The 21,585-nt window shown below is 34.8% G+C and overlaps 3 protein-coding genes across 10 annotated transcripts in view; 2 read left to right on the top strand and 1 right to left on the bottom strand.

The window, feature by feature from the left end:
- LOC127850838 (uncharacterized) overlaps positions 1–3,137 on the top strand; it is a 29,496-nt gene extending 26,359 nt beyond the window's left edge. For 2 of the 4 annotated variants that reach the window (XR_008035472.1, XR_008035469.1), the window contains exons 2-4: positions 259–335; positions 1,958–2,113; positions 2,448–3,137. The gene's annotated coding sequence lies outside the window, so the exon portion shown is untranslated. Of the gene's footprint in view, positions 1–255; positions 336–1,957; positions 2,114–2,447 lie in introns of all 4 variants that reach the window. The other 2 variants (XR_008035470.1, XR_008035471.1) reach the window with 1 other exon arrangement.
- A 2,468-nt stretch (positions 3,138–5,605) lies between these two features.
- On the top strand, positions 5,606–11,420 carry LOC127850832 (uncharacterized). Of its 4 annotated transcripts, none has more exons than XM_052384176.1 (5): positions 5,606–5,754; positions 9,195–9,656; positions 10,052–10,131; positions 10,718–10,963; positions 11,218–11,420. In XM_052384176.1, exons 2-5 carry the CDS (start codon positions 9,203–9,205, stop codon positions 11,266–11,268), a joined length of 831 nt encoding a protein of 276 aa, XP_052240136.1. In that variant the 5' UTR covers positions 5,606–5,754; positions 9,195–9,202; the 3' UTR covers positions 11,269–11,420. The 4 variants fall into 4 exon arrangements, with proteins under 4 accessions (XP_052240136.1, XP_052240137.1, XP_052240134.1 ...); XM_052384177.1 differs by lacking the exon at positions 5,606–5,754 and adding an exon at positions 7,737–7,904 and having other exon boundaries at positions 10,055–10,131; XM_052384174.1 differs by lacking the exon at positions 5,606–5,754 and adding an exon at positions 7,737–7,904.
- A 2,219-nt stretch (positions 11,421–13,639) lies between these two features.
- Positions 13,640–21,585, bottom strand: part of LOC127850816 (uncharacterized) — a 70,399-nt gene continuing 62,453 nt past the window's right edge. For both annotated transcript variants that reach the window (XM_052384152.1, XM_052384153.1), the window contains 2 exons: positions 19,543–19,662; positions 13,640–17,021 (listed from right to left, as the gene is read on the bottom strand). In XM_052384152.1, the coding sequence (XP_052240112.1) occupies positions 16,234–17,021; positions 19,543–19,662 (908 nt within the window). In that variant the 3' untranslated portion in view covers positions 13,640–16,233. The remainder of the gene's footprint in view (positions 17,022–19,542; positions 19,663–21,585) is intronic.

Raw genomic sequence — 21,585 nt, 5'->3', positions numbered from 1 at the left:
CTTATTATCAAATCCAATTAAGAAACTAATGATGACGCCGAGGCGTTGCTTAGAAAACCATACAAAACCCCACACCCTTGTATTAGCCAGTTGCTTTATGTTCCAGTTCGAACGAGTTGTTTATATTTACGACATTTTAAAAGATAAAGGTGACCATTTGTTTTAGAAATTTACAGTTGCTTAATTTATAAAACATTATGCCAATATTTGTTACGTGTGCTAAAAGCTTTTGTTTCTTAATCCACTCCGTGTAAGAAGGACCAAGGACAGAATAAGAACAAGAGCTCGTGCGTGAGTTGCGCCGAATAGCAGACGATATTGACCAAAATAGAAAAGTAAGCTAGTCCGATATTTTTAAGCCATACAATTCGCGTTTTAGAGTAAAATATTGTTTGTTGAAGCCTAAAGTGTTTTTCTCAGAATGCAATTTTTAATCAGGAATGTAACTATCAAAACTGTATGTAATGCTCTTTTGGTTGCCGATTTTTTTTATAAAGTTTTATATTCATTATGTCATTTTATATAAACAATTCACTGGTTTGTCTACCACATAGCAAATTTCGCCCACATAAAACATGTATACATTGGTCCAAAGTTTTCCATTGCAGACTCAATGTGCTTTCCAATATACTTTGCATACATGGCCATCTGGCCATCTGAACAAAAAAAAAGAAAACCACAATTGCCACTTAGTAATATCTATGAAACTGCTCATTTTAAAGTCATGTTATAAATTAAGCCTAATTTTAACATGTTTTCTTTAACATATAATTGAATATCTTTTTAAGAATGCATATATCACTTGTATACAGTTAAAGCCACACACCTTATTTGGCATAATAAATTGAAGTATAAATAAGAAACACAATTATAATATATCTGGTTGTTACAAGGTAGAAATCCGTCTTTTTTGCGCTTTAAAACTTTAAAATAATCGCGTTTGTCGAAATGGATGTATACGTCTAGAAATCCTACTTTCAGTTTTAAAAGTAGTACCGTTTGAAAAATAATAAATTACTTGCTAACTAGGCTATATATTTAATTTTAGCTATGCCAATTAGAATAAATCTGGTGGTTACAAGGTAGAAATCCGTCTTTTTGCGCTTTAAAACTTAAAAATAACCGCTTTTGTCGAAATGAAAGTATACGTATAGAAATCCTACTTTCGGTTTTAAAAGCGTACCTACCGTTTGAAAAATAATTAATTACTTGCTAACTAGACTTTAGATTAAATGACAATTTTGCACACTTTCAAATTGCATCTATATGTATTGATTAACATGTATTTCATTTTCAAGGTGTGTGGCTTTAAATACATTACATGCCACAAATGTCCTAGTTGTTAAAAAGCCCATTTTGAGCTCGGCTATTTTCGGGAAAAAAAACGAGATATTGTCATAGCCAGCTCGTCGTGTCATGTCGTCCGCAGAAGCGGCAGAAGGCGTCGTGCTAAAACCTTAGCATTGGCTCTAAAATCAAAGTGCTTCCACCTGTAACTTTGAAACTTCATATGTAGATGCACCTTGATGAGTTATACACCTCACACCCATTTTTGGTCACTAGGTCAAAGGTCAAGGTTACTGTGACCTCTAATTTTTTTTATATTCAAAACTGCACCCGCAGCCGAGCGTTGGAACCCGTTATGCAGTGCCCTTGTTGTTACCAATGTTAACTTTTATGACGCAAATATCGTTGATAATCTTGGGCGGATTTAAAAAAAATGTCCAAAATCATCACACAGAATTAATTATTTATGTGAAATTAATCCTTCAAAGCGAATTTATGCAAAAATAATAAGGGAAAATGGTCTCCAAAGGTTTATCGTGAGAAATTTATCCAACGGATATACAATGAATTTTCATAAGATAAATTAGGGGAGATGGGTTTAATTCGGCAATTAAGTTCTTGCAAATGATTATGTTGGATAAAAGATAATGTAATATAAAGTGTATAACAGTTGAAGGCCACCGTCCGCCAATCAATTCAAGATGTTACTGGCTTCCTGGTCTACAAAAGCTTTACGATGCAGTTCAGCAGTACGTTGACAACCTCGTGGGCTGGGGAAGAGTTGCCTGCGTTTTCCAGTTTACAAAAACGGCCATAAAAGCGGCAGGTACAGTAGAGTTGAATGCTGCGCGAATAAAAGAAAACTGTCTCCAATACGTTGAGGATAAGTGTGCAGACTGGATTGTGAGGCACGGTGGTTGGGTTCGTGCTACTTGAAAAGAGATATACCTTTGGGTATCTTAATGTTTATAGCATACAAGCCCACTATTTGTATATCAAAATACGTTTTATACTTGTTGAATTCACGTTGCGTTTATTTGAACAGTCGAAACATTGTTTACGCGCGGATGTTTCTTTTGTCATCAATGTCAGGTTATCAACCGACGAAGTGCACGCAGGTATATACTTGTATGAAGCTTTTTGGGGGTTGGCTTTTTCAGGCGAGTATGCTGTCTGGCGATTCTGATGATTCCACGCCCGAAGTGGACTGATGACCTTGGCGTGAAATTCGCCCTTACCCATCAAAGAAGCCACGATAGACATTTGAAATTCACAAAATTATATATATACAGTTTGACTGATATGTAATGACCAATAATGTCGTTGACATTTGAAGCTAGTGTTATACAGACTTTTCTGAATGACTTATTTATAAAATGACCACATTAACGTGTAACTAGTTTTGTTATTCTAATATTCTAATTTGTATTCATTCATTATAACGTAGACATTCATACATTTCTCTACGTAGTCAAACTTTTCTGAATTCACTCATAATAACGTAGACATCTATACAGCTATCTTAGCTGTCAAAGTAGTGTGTATTCAAACATAATGACATAGACATTCAAATAGCTATATATATATATATATAGTGAAAATACTCTGTATTAATTCATAATAACGTAGACATTCATACTGGTATATTTGTAGTCAGACTTCTGCGTATTCACTCATAATGATAAATGAGACATGTGCACAAATATCTATGTTGTTGAACTATTGTGTATTCACACTAGATAACGTAGACATTGAAACAGCTGTATATATTTAGTCAAACTACCTTGTATTCACCAGTTGTTGCTGATATCCATTCATCTATGCCATGGACATTAAATAGACACGTCGTACATAAAGAGTATCCTGTGTTTTTTGACCTTCTGATTTCCGACACCGATTACTTTGGTAGATGTTTTGACTGCTTAGATATTTCATTTGCTCTATATGGGTGCTTGAGCGTACCCATGTGTTCTCAGAAACTCATAACTATATGGATAAATTGAGACTATTTTTATATACATATTGTCTTTTGTCGCCTCGTATATACATGATTTGGTTACTAGGCATATTGTTATAGCTCAGTTATACAATGAATTATGTGAAGTTATGTTTGAACTGTTGGTGTTGGTCACAATCATTTTTTTAATTCAAAACCTAATGTGTTACTTCTCAAACCAATTCAAATCGAAGGCGCCGTATTTTAATTTGCAATAAAAGCAACCTTGTGTATCGAAGGCCGTTTTGTTTGGGACTTAATAGCATCTTCTTGAGATTTTTTGAAACCTTTGAAATCATTCAAAGATTTAATTTGATCAACCAAATAACACGTATGCGACCTGTATTCAAAGTCGAATTGATTTAGTCGAATGTGTCAGTAAAAGAAAACTTTTCTAAACAAACGGATGAACTTCAAAAGCAAAAGTCAATCCGAGGTAATCAATTGTACAGTTACATGAATTTGATACAAAAATGTACCAGAAAAGTCCTAAATATAATGTATCTGTACATGCCTTGCAAATAACAAGAATATCCTCGCTAATTAAGTATAATAAACTTGTATACATGTCAGAGCAGTATATCATTATAATAATAGTTCGCGTATCATCAAATCATTCAATAAAATATATTTGCTTTAAGGTAAAAAATAATAGCGTATTGTTTCTAATTATATAGCAAAATATTATATTAGTTATTTCGGCTTTACTTTTGTATCGGTAACATGATTTACTCCACACATGTAATTTCCAACTTTAATAAGTATAGCCAGTAACAGAGATCTCCCAAATATCTAGGTAACAAAATTACTTACGTGTACAAGTTTATTTTGCGACTACGGTATTAAATGTAGCACAATTATCGCAAACTGAATAAAAAATAATTATTGTTTTTACAAAATAAGTTTACGGTCAGCACGCACAAAAGTGTCGTTCGTGTTAGTGGACACAATTGTTTACGCCTTATGATTCGTGGCCTTTTCACCGCTCGGGTTAAATTCATTCATACTCATCGGATCTTTAAATCGTTGTTTAGTGCAATACACAACAATTAAGGTTCGGACAGCTTGGTCCACAGGCAGCAGTATCATAAATTTGCCCCCACCCCGGGACCCTCCCGCCCCCCCCCCGCCCCCGAGCTAACCCCCAGGGGTTCCAGATTGTTAAATGTACACCTATTGTGTATGGTTTGACTTTCAACAACGAATATTGACAAAAATACACAGTTTGAAAAAATAACCCTCTTATAGGTATTATATATACACAATGCATGAAACGCACTATATGCCTATTGCTGAAAGATTGTGGAACACGGGACGTGACCATTTTCATCGAGAACACACATGTTCCCATGCAGTTGCCGACAAAATGGATTCGTTAAAAGACAGTAAAAGCAACGTGATTACACAACTAACCGATCTCCTGTTCGGTTAATAACTTTAATGTTCAATTAAATTCGACTTTCTCGCTACATGTCTGTGTTTTGCTGCAATATTTTGTCGATTGAATGCTCGGCTCTAAAACGCCATATCATTGGCAAACACAATGCGAACAACCAACCAGATGACGCGTTATAAAATTAAAATGGTGTACATGTGTAGATGAAACACCGAGTGACATATAGCGAGAAAGTCGAATTTAATTGAATATTAACGTTATTAGCCGAACAGGAGATCGGTTAGTTGTGTAATCACGTTGCTTTTGCTGTCTTTTAACGAATCTATTTTGTCGGCAACTGCATGGGAACATGTGTGTTCTCGATGGAAATGGGCACGCCCCGAGTTCCACAATCTTTCAGCAATAGGCATATAGTGCGTTTCATACCTTGTGTATATATAATACCTAAAAGAGGGTTATTGTTTCAAACTGTGTATTTTTTTTCAATATTCGTTGTTGAAAAGTCAAACAATACACAATGTGTACATTTAACAAACTGGAACCCCTGGGGTAAGCTCGGGGGGGGGGGGCAAATTTATAATACTGCTGCCTGTTGATTGGTCACGCAAATGATATTCGAAAGTATGTAAATCTTTCTTTCTTAGCCGCGTAAGAATACATAACATTAAATTGCAATTCTTAAATTGTTTACAATGGCAATGGCACATGATGCTGCACCATATCATGCGTACTCGGGTAAAATTGTCTTAAGGCTTAGGCCAATAGACATGGCTGCATAATACAGCATTAAATGTTAGAAATTTACTGAGATCAGCCATTCATCCATTTCGGTGATTTTACATCCCGTTTTTAATATAGAAGATTCTTGCCAATGTATTGTGTTGCTACTGATGCATTATTCTCTTGTGACATAAACAGTAGTCAGCTGTTGTTATCTTTCGTCAGCGGTATGTACATCAAATGCGCGAATAATTCATAAAGCTACAAACACTTAAAGAAGAAGTGGTTTTATCTTCATGTGCATATTTATTTCCCTGTCGGACGTTATCATAAACACACTAACAGATATAAAGTGGTAGGAATTTATTTATTTACCATTATTTCATGAACATGTATACTATTAATTATAAAGGATGGTAGACGTATGTGTGATTTCTGTATATACAGCGTATCAGTTGTTTACATGAATTAATGTATTCATTACAACATCTCAATCTATGTTCAAGTTATGGATGGAAACTGTTTTTGCCAATTTAGAAATGGTTATCGCCCCACCACAAACACAATGTCTGGGCCTCGATGAAAAGTTGATAAATATGACGTTTCATCATATTTTGCGCGAAAACCCCTGACACTGGGAAAATTCCCGTCGTCAAATGTTTAGATTGGAAATGTGTGTTTTTAATTGCTTGGAATAAATTGCAGAAAACAACTCACATATTTAAATGCATTTAAGCTTGAAATATTCACTTACAGTGTTTATTTTATTTGTTCATCTGCAGCTAAGGCACTTTTGGAACGAAATTGCAAACGTTTCCTTTGTTGTGTTTTGTCAGACAGCTATTGGGAATTATGTAGCTTTTCCTCAATTGGGAAAGTACACTTTACGGGTACTTTATAGAGAAGGAAAAAACATCGCTTTTATATATAAATATCTCAGTTAGATATTGTGTCCTCTGAAGAACAAATATTTCAATATTTTAACCCTACACCAAATATAAACTCAAGCAAGTTTTTTTTCTGTAATAAGTTTCATTAAAGTTACGAAGACCGTACGTAATCTTGTCCCCACGAACACCATTTACACTCTCAAAAGAAGTAGTTTGAATTTGTATTTTGAATTCACTATTGAAGTTTCACTAAAAGATCTTCATCCGTTTTTAACTTTAGAGCGGCTGTCTTTGTTTTAATTAAAGGGGCCTTTTCACAGATTTTGGCATATTTTGAAGTTTGTCATTAAATGCTTTATATTGACGGATGTAAACATTGGATCTTAAAAGCTCCAGTAAAAAGTCAAGAATAAAATTAAAACATGGAAAAAAAGAAGCCGGTACCAGGGCTCGAACCAGTGACCCCCGGAGTCCTGGAGTTAGTCTGAAGTAAAAACGCATTAGCTCTCTCGGCTATTCCGCCGAGTATACAGAAAATTAGTATTTTATACCTTATATAAGCAATCTTCGTGGTTTCGATAATTTAAACGACAACAACAGAACTCTCCAAATTATTCAATCGTTTCGCGTTGCAACGCTTTATAATTTTTAGGTTTTCGAATCATCAAAAGATACATATAATGGCTATATTGGACTGTGGTAAATGTTCAGTAATACTGTTTCCTCACAAATATCATAACTAAAACGAAAATTTGCGAATCTGAAACTACTTTTTTTCAATTTTGTCAATTTACCAAACCGTGAAAAGATCCCTTTAAGGTAACAGTGATAGTACGTGACCCTGATATATCAACAATCTGCAGTCAGGTGTTCATAGCAGGCATCATTTAGTATGAAGATATCTTTAAGTGTCTAACAATAATGTTTGAGTAATAATACATACAAACATACATCGTTGATAATTATTGCAGACGAAACTCAGGTAAGCGCTTTATACACATCGTGCCCACGGCCTTTAATCGATTGCTTCACCTCTATTTGGAGATGCACTACTGAACGCGATGATAATACTTCGTACGTGGCGGTTAGCATCGGAATTTTAGATAGAATTGCAGAAATTTTGAGGGTGAAAAGATTTTTTGTTTTTGTTTACATATTGCCTTTTTCTAAAACTCGGACAAAGTACTGAAAACAAGTGAAGATGATATCATCCATAAATATATAGAAACGCAAACAAACGCACTTGGAAACGTGTAAGCCTTCATAAATTTTGACATGTCGGCATTTTAAACGGTTCAATAAAATTGCCTGTGTGAAATTCAAATGTCGACACATGCAAAACAGAAATTCTACCACATAATATCTAGTTTATTAATGCTTCTCCAAAAACATCCGGCGCCAGAGTTTAACGGTCGTATTTTGCACAAGGATAAGAACGCATATGCATATGCTTTATCTATATTGTGAACGAGGTTAAAGATAAGTGCAGATCGAGCTGTTTTGTGATGCATCTGAGCGATACAGAATAAAACAGCATATATTATATACGTGTAAACGTACCAGAGGAATATGGGTTGTTTATGATAAGCTAATATTTTCATCGCTATACAGCAAAGTAAGTATATGCGTGTTATTATGTATTTACTATTTCCTAATTTGTATGTCGTCGCGTACTCCACTATTTGAACACATTATGTTCGCTCTGTACTATTACTTTATTTAACTTCATCGTCAATTGCATTTTGTACGTTATTATTGCGGCATGAATTTGCACCAGTTTTTATACTTTGACGATTTCGATGCAGATTTTTCAGATGTTTTTTTTAACAATGTGTATACTGCTTACATCTGTTGGATTGTGTGTTGTAGAAAATTCTTTAAAAACAGCCTTTATTTACTGTACTTAAAATGCCAGTAAAATATTCATTCGCATTCGCTTACCAAAAGTATTTTCAAATTATCTTACCAATACTATCATGGAATTCCCTTAGCAATATTTATATCAAATACTATCATCGAATTCCTTTACCAATATTATCATCCAAGTACTGGTTTTCCCAGGAAACGGACTCGACAGTGTCCATATCTGCCTATAATATTCGAAAGAACGGTTGGCAGTAAACAAAGATATAATTTAATTATCAATAGTATTAACGAATACAATTACCAATACTTTCATTGAATTTCCTCACTAAAAATATCGCGTAATTCTACTACCAATACTATCATCGATCTGATATTTTATTATTATTCCATAAATCCTATCTTACGGATGATTCCGGAGATAGGCGATGTATCACGATTGATATTCTGCTCGAGTTTTTCTGGTTTGTAAATGTTGCGTAAAGGAAGTTATGTAATTTAAAGGCGACAGCTGTTCAAAGAAGATCGTTATAATTGATTATTGCATAACTTGCTTTTTTGAGTACATGCGTAATGAAACTTACTCTCTATTTCAATTCCTCAGAAATAAATTTAAATTTGTGGGATCAGTGGTCTAATGGTAGGACGCTGGTTTAGAGATCGAGAGGTCCCTGGTTCGAGTCCCACCCACCTGAGCAAGAAATTTATCCCACATTCGCTCCTCTCTATCCAGGGGTATAAATGGGTACCTGTGAGCGAAATAATGTTAACGGACTTATGACCAAGTGATCGGGGGGAAAATGTTAAGCGCCTCTGAACGCACTTACTGTATGAAAAGGGCGCTTTTTTATGTTTATATAAAATATGCTCAATAATGGGATAAGCAGATTTATGTACCATAAATATTCATAGATAACACAATTTTGATGTAGTACTTAAAGGGATCTTTTCTTAGATGTTGGCATGTATTGAAGTGTGTCGTCAAATGCTTTATATGGATACCACAAGAATCCGAATAAACCCACATGCATATTTTTTGCAGCAGAAATCATGTCTAAAGGACGAAAACTAAAGTTAAAACTGATCGGAGATGTCGATAAGATCGAGGAGTTTCAAAGAGAAACGGCACGACTTCTGGAACAGTTTTTGCAATCGGATAACGATGAGCAGCGTCCAGGGTATATCCAGTGTGGAAATTTTGAACGTAAGGCTAATGAAACGGATAGCTCCGATATTTTACGGTTTCAAGGCTTCTCCGGTAGGGGCCGCGCAGTGTCTTTTGGGAAACTTGATAGTAAGGCTAATGAAACGGATTGGTCCGATATTTTCCGGTTTCAAGGCATCTCCGATGGGGGCCGTGCAGTGTCTTTTGCTTTTGGAAACTTTGAAAGTAAGGATAATGAAACGGATATGTCCGATATTAAACGGCATCAAGGCTTGCCAGAAAGCAAAGAAGCTGGTGACTCAACAGAGGACAAAGATAACATCCCACAAGGAGTTTTCGGTACAGTTATACAATAATACTATTTTATTTTGAATATTTCACAACATCGATTCGCTTAATTAAGACTATGCTATTGAAATTGGAGTTTGGCTAATACTGAATCCTAACAAAAAGTGAGCAATATACAATTGTTTTCTATTGACCATATGGACACAGCCAATCAAGGAACTAATGATGACGCCAAGTAGTTACTTGATAAACCATACCACCCACACCCTTTTATTAGTCTATTGTTTTCATGTTTCAGTTGCATTTGCTGTTTTTAATTTCGATATATTTATAGAGTAAGTCGACATTTATTTTAGAGCTTAAAAAAGTCGATAAGTTTATCAACATAATGCGAATATTTTCAATGTGTGCTAAAGGTATTTGTTTCTGAGCCCACTTCGTTTCAGAAGGTTCAAGGACAGAATTAGAACAAGATCTCGTGCGGGAGTTGCGCCGAATAGCAGACGAGATTGACCGAAATGGGAAAGTAAGCTAACCCAAGGGTTATTATTGCCATAATGTTTGTGTTTAAAAGTGATATTTTGACAGTTAAAGCCTGAAGTTAATTTTTTCCAGCAGCAACTTTAATATGTTGAAAGCAATCGTTAGCTATTCAATAGGATGAAAATTTACTCGGCACACATGCTAACAAAGTGTATTATTTGCTTTTGATAACTCATCAATGTCACAACTCAAAAAGGTCCTATCGTTTCTAAGTAGTTTTCGATTGTATGTTTCTGTACATGTGTGGCTGAATTAATCATTGCTGAATAGCACTTAATTGACCGATTTTTTAATTAATTTGAAAAATATGGAAAAACCATATACAACCTACCCACACTGATGAATTAATAGTAGATTTAAAAACACTTCCGTAGCGCAGGAGGGACCTATACAGTTTGTATAGGTCCCTGCGTAGCGCCAAATCGGAAGTAGCGTTGGCTCGTTTATTAATGAATCTCAAAAGAGATTTACGGTCGTGAATATAAGGGATTTAATTCGACAATAACGATGCATAAAATGACTATAACCTATAAATGATATATGTCATAGGTTATATTTTACGGTTAAAGGAGAATATCTGCCAATCCATGAAAGACGTTGCTGGATTGATGGTCTACAGCAGTTTCAAGAGTACAGTCAAGCAGTACGTTGGTAACCTTATTGGCTGGGGAAGAGTTGCCTTCGTTTTCCAGTTTACCAAAAAAGCCGTACAGGCGGCGGGTAGGGGAGGGTTAAATGCCAGACAGATCAGAGAGAACTGTTTGAGATACATCGAGGATAAGTGTGCAGACTGGATTGTAAGGCATGGTGGATGGGTAAGTGCTACTTTTAAAAGGACCACACATTTAGGCGTCTAAATCTGTAAAGTATAGATGCTGTATATTCACGATTGGTATCTATAAATGCTTTTCTAATTGTGGAATCCATGGTTAAGATAAATTGCACAGTAGATACTTTATATAAAATATTAACGAGCGGATGTTTATTGTGTCGTTTCTGGTAAACAATCAAATCACCAAGTTCATTCAGGCATATACTAGTATGAAGCTTTTGGGTTTGTGACTTGCAGGCGAGTATGCTGCCGGCCGATTCCGATGATTCAAGGCCAGAAGTGGACTAATGACATTTGCATGAAATCGGCCTTTATCCATAAATCAAGCCACGTTGTTAAAATGATAGACACTTGAAATTCACTCCGTTATATGCATCCAGTTAAAATGATGTGTATTGACCCATAATGTCGTTAACAGTTGAAGCAAGTTTTTACGCAGACTTCTCTGTTAACACTTATTCGTAGAAAGTTCACATATATTTGTTTCCTCCAATACAAACGTTGGCATTTAAGAAGCTATCTTAATAGTCAAACTACCCTGTATTCATTCATAGCAACCATGAAATCACACAACTATCGAAGTAGTGAAACTACCCTGTATTCACTCATAGTAACCATGAAATCACACAACTATCGAAGCAGTGAAACTACTCAATATTCACTCATAATAACGTAGACATTCATACAGCGATCTATGTAGTCAAACTATTCTGTATTCACTCATAGTAACCTTGAAAATCACACAACTATCGAAGTAGTGAAACTACCATGTATTTACTCATAACGTAGACATTCAAACAGCGATCTATGTAGTCAAATTATTCTGTATTCACTCATAATAACCTAGAAAATCACACAACTATCGAAGTAGTGAAACTACTCAATATTCACTCATAATAACGTAAACATTCATACAGCGATCTATGTAGTCAAACTATTCTGTATTCACTCATAATAACGTAGACATTCATACAGCGATCTATGTAGTCAAACTATTCTGTATTCACTCATAATAACGTAAACATTCATACAGCGATCTATGTAGTCAAACTATTCTGTATTCACTCATAATAACGTAAACATTCATACAGCGATCTATGTAGTCAAACAATACTGTATTCACTCATAATAACGTAGACATTCATACAGCGATCTATGTAGTCAAACAATACTGTATTCACTCATAATAACGTAAACATTCATACAGCGATCTATGTAGTCAAACAATACTGTATTCACTCATAATAACGTAGACATTCAAACAACTAAGTAGTGAAACTACTCTGTAGTCATTCATAATAACGAAGACATGCATACAGTTCTCTCTGTAGTCAAAGTTCCTTGTAATCACTTCTTATAACGCTTATATTCATACAACCATGTATGAAGTCAAACTACTCTGTATTCAATTAAAATAACATAGACATTCGCAAAGCTATATGTGCAGTCATACTACTGTGTATTCATATTAAATAACGAAGCATTCTGTGCAGTCAAATCTTTCAGTATTCACTCAAAATGTAGACAGTTTCAAAATAGAACGCTCTTAACAAATTCCCTACGATTGTTTAGATAATAAGATTCTTGTGTGTTTTAACGATTGCAATTATTGAGCTTTGTTCGCGTACATTATCTAACATCATGTACAAATCTATAAAGAACATTAAATGACATGACCTTTATCGTATCGTATTCCGTAGGGCTATACACATGCGTTGCAAATTCATGCGCATTGTGGTCGGCTCATTGATTTAATGAGAGTTTCACTGTTTTTAAACATAATGTTACAGTTCTAAATGCAACCAGCTTCCCTATAAGAAAAAACCTCCATACATTTCTGGTGAATTATCGTTTGAACAATATGTTAATAAAATAATTTAAAATGTAATCAAAGGTATTGAAATGGTATATATATTTCACTCTGAGCAAAATTAAACTGAATGCTGTTTGAATTTCATGAAGCCATCTAAATTGGAGATAAAATAAGTTTTTTTTGTTAAGATTTCTGCGACCAACACATTTATTTTATGTGGACGGTTTAAAGACGTGACTTTTTGCTGGATCACATTCAACCCATGTGTAAGTTCTAAGATATTGATACCTGGAAAACTACACACCACAAATGAAAGAAATACACAGATACAAGCTTGTTAGAGTTAAAAGAACAACAATTCTGGAACCCTGTTAAAAAAAATCTACAAAATATATAAAAAACACACTATATTTTTCATTATGACACGGATGCTACAGAGTACAAAGCTTACACTGATTTTTCAACATAATCTATGTAAGTAAAGAAGTATTATTTTTGGTAAAGGAGGACATTGTTGAAGCCAAGATAAGAGCAATAGGCTTGAATGAAGCATAGCCACAAGTTAAAATCGAGGACGCAAACAGTACCTTATATAAAACATAAATGATGCAGAAACAACTACCTTGACCCCACTGACCCCATATGATGTAGTGAATCAGGTTTTTATATATAATAAGGTATCTAGTTATGACGTTTTACTTAAATAACTTAAAATGTTCTTCAGTTAAAGAGCGGAAATCATTTGTCTTAGAAGCAATTAACGTGACATTGATGTCACTCATCCCACATGCAATCGCAAGAGATGCCTTTTGGTATTGGATTTACTGAATTATTAATTAAAACATCTAAATAAATAACTGGTTTTTATTGAGTTTTTTTCAATCATATATATTTTTTTCTATAAACATAAAAATCCATCATGAGGAACCAAAAGGTCTTTAGACTGACGTACAGATGGACAGCAAAAAAGCAATGCAATAAACCAAGGGCAGATATATAAAATCCAGCTAAAGATGTAATTGTGCAAAAAAGCTGATAAAAGCAACGTGTATGACAACATTTTTCATGAAAATATGTTTTGAAATGTTTAAAGTGAATCATGAAATCTAAGTGTACAATCCTGCCATTTCATTCTAGATAATTCACTACTGTAGACATATGCATAAAAGAACCTGTCTTCAAGAACTTGGTGATTAAAAACTAAATTTGCTCCAAAAAGCTTTGTGAACATGGGCTACAGATTTATCACTGAAGCAAAAATAAGCAAAAATACTGTTGTAATTTATATTTTATTTATTTGTATTATTATTAAAATGTTTTGGCTTTAAATTATGCTTGTACGCATCTTATTTAGAAATAGTGATAGAACTAACTTGTCCTTAAATTTAGCCTATAACTATAGATAAGGTTATTTGCATATCAAAATTATTGCATTGTGTGCAGTCCTTAGTATATTAACTCACATAACTAAGTAAAGTGAAGTAACAAAGTACATAACCATAAAAAAATACATTAAAACATATGTTATGATTTTTTAATATAAAAGATTGCAAATAAAAAATAAGACTCATCTTGTGCACTTGACTATGCACCCTCTGTCTTTTTTCGTCAAAACTATCCAAATGCAAAAAAAACTTCTATATAACAAGAGTCATTTGTATTCGCGTACCACTAAGTGACATCACTTAAAAAAACAACAACATCCATTTAAATTCTGACACACTTACAATTTCCCATAAATGTTACAATGTAATTTCAATTTAAAATACAGAATCATATTCATAATATTAACCTCCTAGAAACTAAAAAAACATTAAAAGTAGGGTATATCAACATTCTAAAGTAAAATGTTTAATCCAAACTATCATAACTCTCTGTTTTCTAGTCTGTTTAGAAGACTTCATAATTATGGTGTCCCATTGTGTTCTTAAAGCATCTTGAATGATATTTAAAAATGTCTGACAAAAAAAATCATATACAGTCCACTCTCGTTATCTCGAAGTCGGTGGGAACAAGAAAAAATATCGAGATAACGAGAGTTCGAGATATCCGATTAGGCGTTTTCAAAGAAATATGAGACGAAAATATACCTTGTTTTTAACATCTAAATACCAGCTTAGAGGTCTAACTAAAGCCGTCACCGTGTGGAGTAATACTCTCTACCTGATATATACGCGTTTTTACGAGGCACGATTAATTTTGCTATTTAAATGCTTAAAATGACGTTTTAAGTATAACATAATTGCATGCGGTTATAATATTTCTAAACTGTCTAGAAAACATCCGGTAATGTTGCTATTTAAAGTTATGATGCAATTGACGTCCAATCAAGACGAGGGATTTCCATCTGATCATGCGTAAATCACGTTCCGGAATACTAAACTGTACATGTACATTTTGTCGTTTGAAATGCAAAGTTCAATCGATTATTAGTAAAAAATATAACTCAATGCATTTTGGAATATTGTTGGTAAAAACAATTAGTTTTTCGGCCTTTCGGCAGGCTGTGTATTAATTGCAGTTAATTGATCTTAAAGTGACAGTTAAAGTGACAGACCTTACTCAAGTGTTAATGGCTAACGACATTACACACGTGTGATTATTGATGCAATTAACGGATCAATTTCCTACCGCACAGTATCGGGAGCAGCCGGGCGAAGCGGAACGGTGAAGTATCAAAGGAAAAATTTCTCACCTTTTGCTGACACTTGAACAGTTATTCGCACTTCGAGATAAACCACAGTAAATACATGTAAAATCGGGACTCGGGACAAAGTTTTATATCGAGATATCGAATTATTCGACATAACGAAAATCGACATATGCGATGTTTATTTATATAGATAAAGAAGGAAAAAAGTTGGGACATTGAGCTTACTTCGACATATCGAGAATATCGAGATATCTGATGTCGAGATAACGAGAGTGGACTGTATGTGAATACTAAATAACATGCTTTAGACTTCAAGCCTGACAGTGGATTTCTGCGTACAAATATAATCTTTTTTTTAATTGCTTTTGTTAATTTATGACTAAGATTTCAGCTGCATCAGAACGCTTACTATTGAGCTACATATTTTTTATTATACATTTTTCCAGAAATACAAATAAATAAAGCTTATACAAGCTCTTCAAATGTACTATTCAGAAGTTACTGTCAATATCAAATGCTGCTATTTTACTTCATAACATTTTCGTCAGAATGATTAATAGTCGTGTTCTGAGAAAACTGGACATAATGCATGCGCGTAAAGTGTCGTCACAGATTAGCTAATCAGGGACGACACTTTCAGCTTTTATGACATTTTACATTAAAATGAAGTATCTTCTTAGCAAAAATCCAATTTAGGCGGAAAGTGTCGTCCCTGATTAGCCTGTGCAGTGTAATCTGAAACGACACTTAACGCACATGCATTATGCCCAGATTTCTCAGAATGCGACTAATAGTCGTCTGGAGGCTCAGGTTTAATGACATACTCAAAATGAGCACTTGCTTCGGCCCCTGACACAGTATTGGAGATTTGCAATCCAGGATTTAAAAATGACTGTTTTTCATCATCAGAATCATACTCTGAGTATTCAACAGGTTCTGTTTTCACAATGACAAACTTATCAGCATCATAAACCCTTTGTTCATCCTTATCACCTTCATCACTCTCATTTTCACTTTTGTTACCACATCGTTCCGTCATGCTTCCCTTTGACCTTCTTCCCTTTCCAGGGTTAACCTTCGGCTTAGGAGATTCAGATCTGGGAAGTGGGCTTTGAATTGGTGGTGATGATGATGTTGATGATAATGGTGACATCACTTGAGAAACTTGTGCATTAATAATATGGGCAGGAAGTATTTTTCCACTTGCAGACTGTATGTAACGTACATCAAGTTTTTCGCTGGAGGTTAACTCACCAACTTGAATCTGTTTACCAGGAATTGGGACTAGATACGTCCCATCGCCAAGTTTCACAGACCCAGCTGGCATTTTTGCACCAGTGTTCGACATAGATTTTTCTCGGACAGATTCGGGCAAAGTCAGGTTTGCGTATTTACCGGACAAAATGGAAGCACTGGATAATTTTTCACTTGAAGGAATTTCATTGGTCGTGTATGATTTTGGAGAATCAGATAACCCTGAAGGAGATGTACATTCCAGTTGTTGGCAAGGGTCACCTGATTGAACTCCAACTTGAAAATGACTGACAGCACTCCGTTCAGAGAGATGGAATTTTCCTGAAAATTGATGAATTCATTTCATGAATAAAATGTTTGCTCAACCTGGATCACTATATTCTGAACGTAATGTCAGTCAGTGTGTCTAACTTTAGACATGACAGCCTTAATGACTTGAATCCCTCACATGAGTTCAAGGTACATCACTTTCTGAAGACTTGACCTAATGCCCTTTTTTTGAAAACACCTCATCCAGATTCAAGCAAGGTCTTGATATAGTCAAGTTCAATATTCTAACCATGTTCCATCAAGACTGAACCATAAAGGTGGCTTCGAGACAGGTATTAAGGGTACCTAATATAAAACCTGAATAATTAGTTTTTGAAAGCACGTGACCCCAGATTGAAAATTTCTTATTATATTATCATGATGAAAATGCTGACCAAATTTCATCCAGGCTGAATAATAAATGTATCATCTAGAGTGGTGACAAGATTTTTCTAACAGTGTTTTTTTTCCCCAAAGTTACAGTTATAACGATAAGTCATATGAATGATGTTTAATTTTTCCCAATTTCATGGTCCATCATGCTCTTTTTCCCAAACAACAAGTGATGTGTTTGTGAAACACTATGCCCCCACATATATTTGACCTTGAATGATGACCTTGACCTTTCACCACTCAAAATGTGCAGCTCCATGAGATACACATGCATGCCAAATATCAAGTTGCTATCGTCAATATTGCATAAATTATGACCAAGGTTAAAGTTTTGGGACAGACGGACACACTCATGCAATGACAGACAGACAGGCCAAAAACAATATACCCACTCTTCTTTGAAGAGGGGCTTCAAAAGGCACAGGCTGTAAAATATAAAGCCAAACAAGAGATGTGTTTGTCAGAAACACAATGCCCTCTATTGCGCTGCTTTGAAATACAATTTCAATACATCATTTGGCAGGTTTAGATATTATCTCGCTTTTAAAGCTTATTACTTCCCTTGGATTCTATTTTTTTTATTTTTGACCTTGAAGGATGACCTTGACCTTTCACCGATCAAAATGTGCAACTCCATGCGATACACATGCATGCCAAATATGAAGTTGCTATCTTCAATATTGCAAAAGTTATGGCCAATGTTAAAGTTTTGGGACAGACAGACACACACATACAATGACAGACAGACAGGCCAAAAACAATATAACCCCCTCTTTTTCGAAGGGGGGCATTAAAAGACACAGGCTGTAAAATATAAAGCAAAACAAGAGCACCGCATAATGAGTGCCAGGCTCAGCTGCGGGTGCAGTTTTGAATAGATGAAAGATTGTAAGATTTTTTTTGGCATGTAGAACTCATCAAGGTGCAGCTACATATGAAGTTTCAAAGATGTAGGTCGAAGCACTTTGATTTTAGAGCCAATGTTCAAAACCTTGACAAAATGTTAAGGTTTTAGCATGACGCGGACGGCGGACACGACGAGCTGGCTATGACAATACCTTGGGTTTTCTCCAAAAACAGCAGAGCTAAAAAAAAAACACTGTCTAATATATGAACTAGTTACTTAGATTGTGGACACGGATTACCTTGATGAGAATGCTGCTGAGCTATTGTCAATATAAACACTATGACCAAGTGTCATCAATATAGAATCATAAATGTGTCCTCAGGAGTGGTAAAAAGCTTTTTCTAAGATTTGACCTAATGACCAAATTATTGGATGTTCAAAACCCGTATTCACACTCAGCCTTGATATTTTGAAGATCAATATTCTGAACAAGTCTTATTCAGATTGAGTCATAAATGTGGTATCAAAGCAGTGCCCCAGATAAGCTGCGTATCTGCGTCTTTTACCCTATTAAAATGTTTAAAAACGCAAAGAAATACAATATCATGCGTATTGAAAACGCAACCAATATGACTTTTACGCAAACTCATCAAATGGGATGCGTACAATACAATGTCTTCGATCGAAAATGATTTTCTCATTTTCGGTATTTTCTCTTTTAAAGTATTATCGTAACGAGGTGATGCTTTCATTCAGGAAGCACCTGGATGTTGGAGCAAGAAACAGTCAAAGTAAATAAAACTCTCTGCGGACTAGATTTTATAGTAAAATAAAGCGTCTGACCAAATAATTTACGACGACATACATGCGATTTCAATCTGACTTAATGCGTCGTTTTATAACTCAGTTCACCCTATTTCAAGAATGAAATCACCCTATTTTACAAAATCAAAGGGTGAAAACCCTATTTCCCAAATAATTATCTGGGCCACTGTCAAAGATTTGACATGGTGACCTTGTTTTGAATGCAATTGACCAAGATTGGAAATCTGCCTAAATATTGTCAAGATAACACTTCTGATTAAGTTTTATCAAAATTCTAGTTATAAAAGCGTCCTATACAGTGTAGAGTATTTTTTTCTCAGATGGGAGTTACTCACTTTTGACTTTTTTACTTTCCTTCTGAGTGGAAAAGGGTTACTCATTTTTAAGTTTAGTGAATTTACACACTTATATGATTACATTTGGACGAAAAAACAACTGAAAAAAATGATTATGCACGTGGCTTCTCACCTGAGCTTTGTTTTTCCAGCTTCAGTGTCCTCATCCATTTTAGCAGGTGCTTAAACACGTTTGCACTCAATGTCGTCCTTGACAATGTCTTGTATATTTCCTGCTTGGCAGACATTAAATCTGGAAAAAGTCAAAGTATTTTACTCAAAGTTGAAGATATATTTTGTACATTGAACTGATACATCTAAATAAATTAATTCATTATAAAGTAGTCAAAGAAAACTTGCAATAACCATCAACTACACAGTCAGGGCTCACGCTGCTGCCAGAAAATACCGCCAATGGCGATTATTTTATCCAACTGGCTATTATTTCTTAAAATATTCGAGAAAAAATTGCGATTATTTTATCCGCCTACATAAAAAATTTGCCTCAAGTTTTCCGGCGAGTGCGAAAGGCGTGTAAATCGGGCCATCAAGCAGGAAAAATCGATAACAAGATTACTTGTGAACACACTCGACCCTGTGTATTGTCATACACGCGTCAATTAACTTCTGCGACATCGTGGCCTAGAGTGTTTTTCTCTATCAGTGTCCGACAGAAGTGATATCTTCGTTATTTTTTTGACCAATTATTATTTAATCGTCATTATTGAAAATCGCTGCAAATATTGTCGGCTGGTTTTGTTTTTCATGCCCTTTTTTTCTGCAATTAGATTACGTTGAAAATTGCTTGATGAAATAATTATTTAATCGCCATCAACTAATTATCCCTGTAATTACCGCTATTTGTTGCCTGCTTCAACATTTCTTGATGTGTGATAATGATTTCATTTTTTTGGTAATTATTTTGTTTACGTATTTACGCATTGAAAAATAAACAAGTAGGGCCAAGATGGCCCAAGTTGGCTCACCTGAGAGGAGTCGATTCATTCAATCTTTACCAAACGTCAAACTTGACTTAAATATTGTACAGACAAACATCCTGGTCAAGTTTCATCATTATTGAACCAAAAATCTCGTGTATGGAGTGTTTTTGTAAGATTTGACCTGGTGACCTATATTTTGAGTTCACCCCCTTACCAAACATCAAACTATGCTTACAAAAATAAATATTATGACCAAGATTCATAAAATCTGAAACAAAATTGTGACCTCTAGAGTGTTTACAAGGGTTTTGTATAATATAATGAAAATTTGGACAATCTAAGGGCAATAATTATGGCATTAATTATGTGATTTTGCTCATTATCAAACTTGACTGAGATCATTCAGCAACTTTGATAAAGAATGCTTGAGAAATGTGAATGCTAGAGTGTTGACAAACCAAATGTGGACGAACAGACGGCCGACAAAGACCAATCCTAAAACCTCACCTGAGCAATCAGGTGAGCTAAAAAGTGTTTAACCGATCTGAGCCATTTTCCAATTTGTCCGTGAATCCATAAAACCAATGTATTGACTAAGTTTCACGATGATTAGGCAAAAAATGTGACTTCTATCGTGTTCGATCACAAGGTTTCTCTCTAGTCAAAGTTTCATGAAGATTGGGCATGAAATGTGACTTCTACAGTGTTTACAAGGTTTTTCTTTTTTTGACCTAGTGACCTTGTTTTTGATCCAGCATAACCCAGTTTCAAACTCTATCGAGATATCATTGGGACAAATCTTTTGACCAAGTTTCATGAAGATTGGACAATAAATGTGGCCTCTAGAGTGTTTACGAACAAATGAGGACGGACGGACGACGGACAAAGACTGGTCACAAAAAATAAACACTTTAAAAATTGACCCAGTACGTAACATTACGCAACACAAATCTTGGTACATATTTGTAATCGATTAAACTGCGTAACCGTTTTAACCAAGAATCCAGTTGAGTGTGAAGTGTATGTTAACTTTTTAATAAAGTAAGTCAATTAAAAGAACCGTGTAATCTAAATGGCGGCTCATCATGTTCTAGGTTCGAAAAAGGGACGTTTCAAGAAAACAGGGGCTCTTGCAGGAAGTAACTGTAAATTACAATATGTCAATAGAGATAAATCTTATGATGCTTCTAGAATTGTTAAAATAATTTTAGTTTTAATTTTTAAAGATGAAGTTA

This window comes from Dreissena polymorpha, chromosome 11 (genome assembly GCF_020536995.1).
Source record: "Dreissena polymorpha isolate Duluth1 chromosome 11, UMN_Dpol_1.0, whole genome shotgun sequence".
In the NCBI taxonomy this organism is placed as follows: Eukaryota; Metazoa; Mollusca; class Bivalvia; order Myida; family Dreissenidae; genus Dreissena; species Dreissena polymorpha.
The sequence above is the reverse complement of the archived record's forward strand: the minus strand, read 5'-3'. Positions and strand labels throughout refer to the sequence as shown.